Source organism: Nylanderia fulva, unplaced genomic scaffold (assembly GCF_048542155.1).
Source record: "Nylanderia fulva isolate GAGA-0341 unplaced genomic scaffold, ASM4854215v1 Scaffold1418, whole genome shotgun sequence".
NCBI classification, from domain to species: domain Eukaryota; kingdom Metazoa; phylum Arthropoda; class Insecta; order Hymenoptera; family Formicidae; genus Nylanderia; species Nylanderia fulva.
In genome coordinates, this window is record NW_028189642.1 from 5457 (window position 1) to 16325 (window position 10869).

The 10869-nt window shown below is 30.1% G+C and overlaps 1 protein-coding gene across 1 annotated transcript; it reads left to right on the forward strand.

The window, feature by feature from the left end:
• Positions 1–4355: 4355 nt before the first annotated feature.
• LOC146724240 (putative fatty acyl-CoA reductase CG8306) lies at positions 4356–10700 on the forward strand. The gene is made up of 2 exons (XM_085480303.1): positions 4356–4512; positions 10459–10700. Exons 1-2 carry the CDS (start codon positions 4425–4427, stop codon positions 10698–10700), a joined length of 330 nt encoding a protein of 109 aa, XP_085336429.1. The 5' UTR covers positions 4356–4424.
• The last annotated feature ends 169 nt before the right edge of the window (positions 10701–10869 follow it).

Here is a 10869-nt window from a genome sequence, read left to right on the forward strand (position 1 = left end):
TGAAAGTACCGCTTATATCCGATGCACACTTGTCACTTGTCCTTGCAATATTTATAAGTAAATTTCAGCTTCAACCAAGAATATTTTGCACTTTGTTTTAAGAATAAATTATCCTTTATCCAAAATAATTTATATTTGGCGCTATTATAAGGATAAAATATACTTAAATCAAGACATATTTGCATTCTCTCAAGGATACTGTTTTTTTTTGTTTTATAACATCGATAAATATGTATTATTATGATAATATGGACAAATCGATCGATTGCTTTGATCTATATTTCATCATTTGATTTGAATGCATTATGCACAAATTTTTATTCGCTGCATTTTCTACGTTATACCTATGTATTGTATAATGAATAAATTATGCAAAATATCACGCAAGTTCAATAAGCAATATTTATGATAATCCTCGACATATTACCTTAGATACAACATATATTACAGTATAATGCATTGATATAAAAATAAAATCATAATAACAAGAAAAAGCACATAACAATAATAGACAACGAAACATTATTTTTTTTAGTGTGTGCAATATAAAAATATTTATCGCCTTAACATTCATCGACCAAATTTCTGAATGTCAAAAGATTACTAAAAGAAATATTCTATAGAATGATATACAATATACAAAATATGAACATATAGCCTTTCATTTTTATGTATATATACTCAGAAAAAAAGGAATCCTTGATTCAAGTATATTTTTATTCTTAAACGCTATTTAGTTGATTTAAGCATGCTCTTTGTAATTACAAATTTTCATTTGCCTTAATAATAAATAAGTTTGTGTTAAGTATATTTTATCCTTAAGATATATTCTTATTTTAAAAATCGCATATTGTGCTCACTTGTCCTTGCAATACTTATAACTAAATTTCAGCTTCAACCATGAATATTTTGCACTTTGTTTTAAGAATAAATTATTCTTTATTGAAGATTATTTCTATTTAGCGCCATTATAAAGATAAGATATACTTTGAATCAAGGCATATTTGCACTCTTCCAAGGATACTGTTTTTTCTGTGTATGTATGGCATTGTTTATACGTAATGATTTATATATCAATTATTCAGTCATCATAATGATTTATAAGTTTATTTTTACCATATAACAATTTTTATAACAAGAATATATCTTAAGGATAAATTATACTTTACACAAATTTATTTATTATTAATACAAATGAAGATTTGTGATTACAAAAAGCATTCTATGCTTAAATGAATCAAATAGCGTTCAAGAAGAAAAATATACTTGAATCAAGGACTCCTTTTTTCTGTGTAATTGTATAAAATTAAACGTATCTATAAAATTATCTATACATATGTTTTTTTTTTATATAATCTTTGTGGAAAAATAATAAAAGGAAACGAGAAAATTAATAAATAAAAAAAATTTTTTAATAAATTGATTGCATTTTTTGTATTTTATTTTAAGTGAGATTTGTGATATTATAGAACAATGTTAAATCGCATTTTTCTTAAATAAAATTTAAAAAGAAATTATGTTCAAAATACGAGAAGATCTATAAATTTCAATAATATATCCTAGCAATATTTTCAAGAAAAGTCATATTCTATATATTATATATTTATATATATATGTACTTGTATACAGATGCCCAACTAGTTCCTTCGAGGGGCCAGATTTCAAATTGTGATTATTGCCAGCGAGCCAGATTAATACAAGTTAAGGACGTACACCAGTTAATCGATTCTCTATGTATTTGCTTAAAATTTGGATATATGTATATGCTGCTAATAATGTTATATATACACCTCCTCGATTATAAGAACCGAGCCGGTATCAAAGTCGAGATATTCCATGTGAAAGTTACACGTACGGTGATTTTAATTTATTGCGGCAGAAATTGTTTATGTATTTTGCTAAAAAACTAAAACATGATGCATGATATTGTTAGGAATGACATATTACAAAATGGGGATAGCGGTACCTTTTATGAGTAATTGTAATTTAAAGTCCTTCATTGACGGTATTTCGCAAACCGTCTTGCCGCGTGAAAAAAAAGCCGCCATGGAGAGAAAGAGCGAAAGAGGGAGGGGAACAGAACTTTATTTGTCAGTGTGTGCCTATACATACCGATAGTGTGTGTGTGTGTGTGTGTGTGTGTGTGTGTGTGCGCGCACAGTCTACGCTATCTCTGTCTCACTTTGAGGCGATAGAGAAATCGCAGAATTTTAACTTGCAAGACTGGTTTTGGACAAACCTATTTAATACTTATACAAAATATTTTATGCACTACCACGAGGTATTGTATTCAATTAATATTTTTTAATTTTAATATTTTAGAATATGCTCGTAGGGCGGATCGATGGGCTGTGCGGATCGGATGCGGCCCGTAGACCGGACGTTGGGCATCCGCACAGAAAAAACAGTATTCTTGAAAGAATGCATATATTCTTTAATTCAAGTATATTTTATCTTTATAATAGCGCCAAATATAATTAATTTTAGGATAATTTATTCTTAAAACAAAGTGCAAAATATTCATGGTTGAAGCTGAAATTTACTTATAAATATTGCAAAGACAAGTGACAAGTGTGCATCGGATATAAGCGGTACTTTCAAATATATATAATAATTCTTAGTTTAAATGTGACTAAGTTTGTTTTTACCATATGCGATTTTTAAAATAAGAATATATCTTAAGGATAAAATATACTAAACACAAACTTATTTATTATTAAGGCAAATGAAAATTTGTGATTACAAAGAGCATTCTATGCTTAAATCAATCAAATAGCGCTTAAGAATAAAAATATACTTGAATCAATGATTTCTTGTTTTCTGTGCGTGTATATTGTATACTATATATATTTTCATTATCAAGTTAAAAGTAATTTATATTTTGGTTATACGCGCGTCGCGATTACTTGGACGCGTCGATACGAGACGGGAATTCAAATAATTGTAAGAGAGTATTTGCTGTTATTACCAAATATATTCTCAGAACAATCTTTCAATATCGGTACAGAGATATATAAAAATCGTGCGGATTAATAAAGTGCGACTGTACGCGGCGACTGTCGAAGACAGACTCTCCTAGCATGTCAAACGCTCTTCCTATCGTTCGCCTTAAAAATTCACCTTCGATAGGCTTCGAAAATGTTCTATCCGTTTATTTTTTTCCTGTTACGTCTCGATGTTTTTCATCTTTTGTCTCGTCTGTTATATTTTATTTATGTTTATTAGTCAGTGTTCGTATGTATGTATGTCCGTATTTATATACGTGTTTTCGCTATTAATTTCAGGGAAGTATGTGACGATGTAATCGCCACAGTACTCCCCCACCAGTGCTATACCGATAGCACGATACGTTTGCGTAATGCACTGTTTTCGCAAAAGTTTTTTTTTTCGATGGCAGACCGAGACGAATGTTACCATTTGCTCGCCGTTATAAATTCGCCTTCGATAGGCTTCGAAAATGTTCTATCCGTTTATTTCTTTTCTGTTACGTCTCGATGTTTTTCGTCTTTCGTCTCGTCTGTTATATTTTATTTATGTTTATTAGTCAGTGTTCGTATGTATGTATGTCCGTATTTATATACGTGTTTTCCTTATTAATTTCAGGGAAGTATGTGACGATGTAATCGCCACAATATGTAAATGTATGTTATTTTAATTTGTTTTTATTTGTTTCTATTTTTTTTCTCGACTGTATGTAGGTATACATATATTGCTAAAATAACATATTACATTTAAAAATACTATTCCAAGAGACATTCTTCGAGATAAATGCAAGCACACTTAACCATTTATAGTAAGGTCTGAACAGATGGAGCAACGGGCAATACACACAGAGTGGACACTTATTTACATTTATCAGAGAGAGAGATCATAATTTAATTTAAAATAAAATTATTATATATATATATATATATATATATATATATATTTATATATATTTATATTTAAGGAAAACGACTAATCTTTTGCACCAATTCAATTTTATGTGTAAGAGTTTTACACATTTGTATTTTATATAAAATACTTAAATGCAGAAAAGCATAAGCAACGAAACTTGTTTCGTATTTAGTAAAAATATTCTGCAAATTAATATTTCTCTAAATAATGCAACACTATTTTGTAGACAAATATTTATTTTATACATATAATAATAAAATTAAAATTACTTTGTCTTGTAAAATTATCAAAAATCACGTTTCTTAATGTCAATTCATGTCGCGTGAATGCTTTCTTTTTCAGTTTCAAAAAATAAAGAAGATGATCTCTTGTATTAGGACACCCGGTACATACATATATCCAACATATATAAATGGTGCATGTCTTTTACAGTTCTCACAGTTGCATCAACTATTGTCGAAGAAGCTGAAAGATTTAAAAGTGTTATTTAACTGTTATAATCTCTATGTCAATTTTTTAAAAAAGTCATGGATTACGATCAAAATAATAAAATTGAAATACATAATAAAACGCCAATACAGAAATTTTACGCCGGACAGACAATCCTCATTACAGGTATTTATTGTGCAAATATAATTAAATAAAAGATTAGTTTTCTAATATAATTTAAGTTATTAAAAATGTAGTAAAAAGAAAGATGATCACACAGTGATCAATATACGGTGTTACGTTTTCGTTCGTCCGTTTTTGGGTCAATATATTTAAATACTTTACCCGGGAGTTGGACGGGTTGTGTGTATTTAGTTTTCAGTCCCGAACAGAAATCTTAGTTTATAAACTTTATAACGCGGATCAGTTTTGTTAATGCGGCGATAGTCGGGATAGTCAGGCTCGACGTTAATAGGAGTTAGTTGGTAAGGAATGGTAGGAGGTTTGTCGATTTGGGTGTTTGCTTCTAAATGTTGGAGGTTTTGCGAGAGGTGAAAGAAATCTTGTTGCAAATCAATCGCTTGTTTTATCTGGTATCTGACCCGTTTGAGCTGTACTCGTTTACCTGCCCTTTTCTTCATGAGAATGTTAAATACGACGGGAGCTCCCAAAATGAACTTAAGGTCGCTACGCAAGGCAGCGGCCAGTCCGATTCGCTACGCTCTTCGGCAGCGAAAGGGGTAAGCTCGATTTGAGAATTATGGTAAATAATTTCATACACCAAGAGCAGTGTTCGTAGGCGCTACACTCTTCGGCAGCGCCGGTTACCAATTCGCTACACTCTTTGTCAGCGAAAAGGCCGTTCCCCGCTCTCGGAGATGTCCTACGTTATATGTAAATTTTACTCGGATCAGATGCCAAATAACTGAGCTTATTGTGGTATTATCAATTACCTTTTATTCTATGAGTGGTTACAAAATTATAAGTCTAAAGTACTGGATTAGTCGTAAGAATAAGGAAACGAAGGATGACAGTCGAAGTTCACGGAGAACTATAGTTACGACAAAGGTTTCGTTAAGATTTCAACTGCGATGCACAGCGTTTATTTAGCCCTATTTATACTCGAAATTTTACCACCTCCATCTATGAATTTTGAAGGAGGGAGGCCCTTATCTCGGTTTGTTTATAAGATTTTGTTTATAAGGTTTGTTTATAAGGTTTATAAACAACTCTGGCGATCCTGCATATCGGATGTTAGTTTAGGATCTGAGAACGATGAAAATTTGTCAATACGTGACGATAAGCAAATTCTAGCGATCCCGCGTATCGGATGTTAGTTTGAGTTAAGATAAGTCTAACCGAGAGCGATGAAAATTTGTCGGTACGTGACAACGGTTTATTTTATATATATGAAATATATATAAAAAGCGTGATAAACATGAATTATTAATAGAAAATCAAATGCATACATCATGGATGCCCAACGTTCGGTCTACGAGCATATTCTAAAATATTAAAATTTAAAAATATTAATTAAATAAAATACCTTGTGGTAGTACATAAAATATTTTTTATAATTACTGCTAAATCAAGCCCGTCTAAAACCCGTCTCGCAATAAGCTAAAATTCTATGATTTTTCTATGGCCTTAAAATTTAATCGATTTTCTCCTTTTTTTTTACCGTTAGGTTTAATTTATTAATCTGATCCGCTGGCAATAATCAAAATTTGTAATCAGGCGCTTTGAAGAAACCAGTTGGGCATCCGTGACATACATGCATATGTTTATGTGTATATAATTTAAATAATAAATGTATTAATTAAGCAACGTTATTTCTTTAGAATGTCTTTAATTAAGCTGTACAAAATCTTTCTGTTCAAAATCGATGACAAGAATTAGGTTTTCTAAATATTATTCTCAACATATTGATCGACATGTCTCGTAATTAGTCATGCAATACCCTTCAAATTTTTCCCTATATTCAAAACAGCGTTCTGTTTATCTAGAATATAAATCGACTAGAAATATTGCGCGCAGTTTACTAACCGCACACTAAAATTGAGAATGACAATCGTAAAACAATGATGCACATGAGTTTTATGCATTGTGCGAATTCTAACGCTAAAAATCTGCTTTGTTTTTTTATGTACACGTGTATACATATATACATTAAACTTCCTTGTACTATACATTTTTCAATAATCTCAACTAATTTGTTATCTCTTATATTATTGTAGTTCTAATTTTAAATTTTCAGTACAAGCGATAATAATCTTTGTTAGAGCACTAATTTTAATTCAGATAAAAAACTTTTACTTCTTAAATATTACTACATATATATATAATAGCTTTTCGGACCGCGCTTTGCGCGGTCCTCAAAGCCTTTCTATTCGGACCGCGCTTCGCGCGGTCCTCATATAGCCTATATTAAATCCGTTTTAACACAAAAAATTAATTCTTTTTTTGTATTACCGCGAACTACTTCCACATTTATAAGAGTTTTAACAAGGCTCTGTAATATAAATATAAATTTAACGTATAAGACGGGCAACAAGAAATAGCGGATGACAATGCGTTATCCTAACGAAACTAAATAATTTTTCGTTAGAATTAAATACCGGTGCACAAGGCACCAAATTTTTACTTGGACACGGCCAAGATTTTAAATATGAAATAATCTCATATTTTGAGATTTAATTTCAATACCCCTTTAACCCCCCTACGGAAAATAAATAAATGAATGCAAGAGAAAAATATAGATCCGAAAATCGCTGAATCGGGAATGAAATTAAATCTCAAAATATGAGATTATTTCATATTTAAAATCTTGGCCGTGTCCAAGTAAAAATTTGGTGCCTTGTGCACCGGTATTTAATTCTAACGAAAAATTATTTAGTTTCGTTAGGATAACGCATTGTCATCCGCGATTTGGCTCTTGTTGCCCGTCTTATACGTTATACTTCCACATTTGTTGTCCGACTTTCACGAAATTTATATCAAAATAAATGTTTAAACTTTTTTTGGATGACTACTATGTTATCTATTTCTTTCTCCCAGATATTTTATTTTACACCGCGTTTTGCATATATTTAAATATTTATTATATATTTTTATTTTTATTTTCTTGTTTATTTTAATTTCTACACAATTTCATATTTTTTAAAAAACATTATTTTAGTTAATATATACTTTAAATATTTTTTTTATTACTTAATTATTATATCCTTTTTTACATTTTACTCAATTTTTTTTATTTCTAATGTACCCACCGCTAACCCGCTATTATTAGCTCTCATACAATGTCATAATTCTTCAATTTACAAAATTTCCCTGTATATTACATTTTTTGTAAAACATTTTTCACTTTCTTCAATTAAATGTCCTTGATTGCTACATTCATCAATTTTAATTTTTACACTTTCTCTTTTTGTTGCTCTAGAAAATGCCACATAAAGTTGATCATGAGCAAATACAGGATGTGGCAAATAAATTCCAATTTTTTCTAAACTTTGTCCTTGTGATTTATTTATTGTCATAGCAAATGACACTCGAATAGGAAACTGTCTTTGTTTAAACTTAAATTGCAGTTCCAAATCATTTGTAATTAAATCTACGAATTGCACACATAATCACAAACACGTACACAAATTTTTTAAAAATTACTTCTTGGTGTGACCAAGTCAATAAATGCATATGCACATGGGTGCGTGGATACGTGGGTGGGTGCGTGGGTGGATAAATAAAGTGATAAAAATTTGTTAAAATCATATAGTAGCCATCCCGGACAAAATTTGAGTACAAATTTCGAAAAAGTCTGTGAATAAATGTTTGAATGCGTGGGTGGATGCATGGGTGGGATAAAACTTAAAAGAACCACACAGCAGCTTTCTCAGAAAAATTTGCAACATTTTTGTACCAATTTCGTGAAAATTGGTCCATAAATGCGCATGCGTGTGGGTGAATGCGTGGGTGGAGGTGTAACACTTGAAAAAACCACATCGCCGCCATCTCCAAAAAATTTGCAACATTTTGGTACCAATTTTTACAAAAATCCGTTCATAAATATGTGATTGCGTGGGTGGATGCGTGGGTGGGGGCGTAAACTAAAAAAACCCACACAGCAGCTCTCTCAGAAAAATTTGCAACATTTTTGTACCAATTTCGTGAAAATTGGTCCATAAATGCGCATGCGCGTGGGTGGGTGCGTGGGTGGAGGTGTAACACTTGAAAAAAACCGCATCGTCTCCATCTTCAAAAAATTTGCAACAATTTGGTACCGATTAAAAAAAAATCGGTTCATAAGTATGCGATTGCGCGGGTGGGTGCGTGGGTGGAGGCGTAAACTTAAAAAACCCACACAGCAGTTTCCTCAGAAAAATTTGCAACATTTTGGTACTAATTTCGTGAAAATTGGTCCATAAATGCGCATGCATGTGGGTAAATGCGTGGGTGGATGCGTGGGTGGAAGTGTTACACTTGAAAAAACCGCATCGTCGTTATCTCCAAAAATTTTGCAACATTTTGATACCATGTGTTCAGAAATATTGCAAAAAAAATTTTTTTTGCAAAAACATACCCTCCTCTGAGGAAAAAAAATAAAAATAAAAAAATTAAAAAAAAAACCCCACAGCAGCCACCCCCGAAAAATTTGCAACATTTTGGTACCAATTTCGAGACAATCGGTCCACAAATGCGGAAGTAGTTCGGGTACAGACAGACAGACAGACGGACGGTGCTTATATATATATAGATATGTAGTAATATTTAAGAAGTAAAAGTTTTTTATCTGAATTAAAACTAGTGCTATTATATAGCAATTTAAATATATACAATTTAAATACCTTAAATTATTACAATCTAAATACTTATGGAAATTCATTTAATTTATTCCTTTATAATTAAAACTTAATTTAACTTTTACTTTATTTTCTATCTCACTATATCTACTAAATTATTACTAATTAATTCTAAATTATATATATATATAGTAATATTTAAGAAGTAAAAGTTTTTTATCTGAATTAACATTAGTGCTATTATATAGCAATTTAAATATATACAATTTAAATACCTTAAATTATTACAATCTAAATACTTATGGAAATTCATTTAATTTATTTCTTTATAATTAAAACTTAATTTTACTTTTACTTTATTTTCTATCTCACTATATCTACTAAATTATTACTAATTAATTCTAAATTATTTACTTATTTACTTATTGTTCTTTTTTTGTAGTTATCTGTTTTATTTTGCTTTAAAAAATCTATTATATTTCATTAAAAGAATCACGCATCTATCTTTATTGTTGAATTTTTTATTCTTTGCTACATATATGTGTATATATATAATATTTGCATCTCTTCTATAAATCTCTTCTATATTTTTCTCGCTTATTTCTCCATATGTAAGTTACGAAATTAATTTATATGTGAAACTTTGGGATCTCAAATTGAGATACAGTTCCGTTTAATTAATTTTTCGTTTCGTTTTCGTTTCCTTGGCTCTATTGCCCGGCTTAGAAGACAGCATACTTATATTCTTTATATTGAGAGCCGATAAAAATATTTATTTCTGAGTATAATTTTTGTATATATTTTGTAAAATCAATCTGTATGCTTTGTAAAATTTCCAAGTTTCTTCCTGGCCACTATAGTGGCCACTCCGGCTCTTTAAAAGTTAATAAAAACAACTGTTGTTAACGCGATTGGGTTTCTAACTATTTTTTAATTAGAGCTAATGAAATAAAAACAATGTTAATCAGCTCAGATTTATTTTATAGTTGATGCAAATATAGGTTGCCTAGGTTCATTTTGAAAGAAATCAGTTTTCTTCATTTTAGAAGCAAAAATTCTAGGCGTAATCACTATTTCTTACTTATAATCAAATTATATCTTTAATATTAAATCAATAAATACAACTCATTACTCTATGAAATCATTGAATTATATCGCATTAATCCAAAGACTTTATAATATATTTCCTAAATGTTAAACGATAAATGTTGGCAGCTTATATTCGACTCCTTCGTTGCTTTTAGCTCAACCTTATCTCATTATCATTCTAATATGTTCAATATGTTCATTTTCATACATATTACAGTTCAGATTTATTTTCTATTTTCTTCTATAGGTAGTACCGGATTTCTCGGGAAAATGTTAGTTGAAAAATTGTTGCGAAGTTGTCCCGATATTTCTACAATGTATTTATTGATACGTTCGAAGAAAGACAAATGTCCTGAAAACCGATTGGACGATATATTTGAAAACCCAGTAAGTATCTTAACATCACTAACATGGGCGTCCGCAGAGGGGAGCAAGAAGAATCATTTGCCTTCTCTTAAAATCAGTAAAAAAATTAATTGCTCCTTTTGAATGAACAATAGAATTTATTTGTATATGGAAGTAATAAAAAATAAAAATAAAAAAATTAAGAAGGAACAAAGAATAAGAAAAAAATTTAATTATGTTCTCTCTAAATTAATTATATTCCCCTCCTAAAAAACCCTTCGGATGTCTATGATCTCTGACATAATTCGTAAAA

Coding starts and splice junctions, on each gene's coding strand:
- LOC146724240 (XM_085480303.1), top strand. CDS start 4,425: ATGGATTACGATCAAAATAATAAAATTGAAATACATAATAAAACGCCA. Junction 4,513..10,458: donor ACAGACAATCCTCATTACAG/GTATTTATTGTG, acceptor TTTCTTCTATAG/GTAGTACCGGATTTCTCGGG.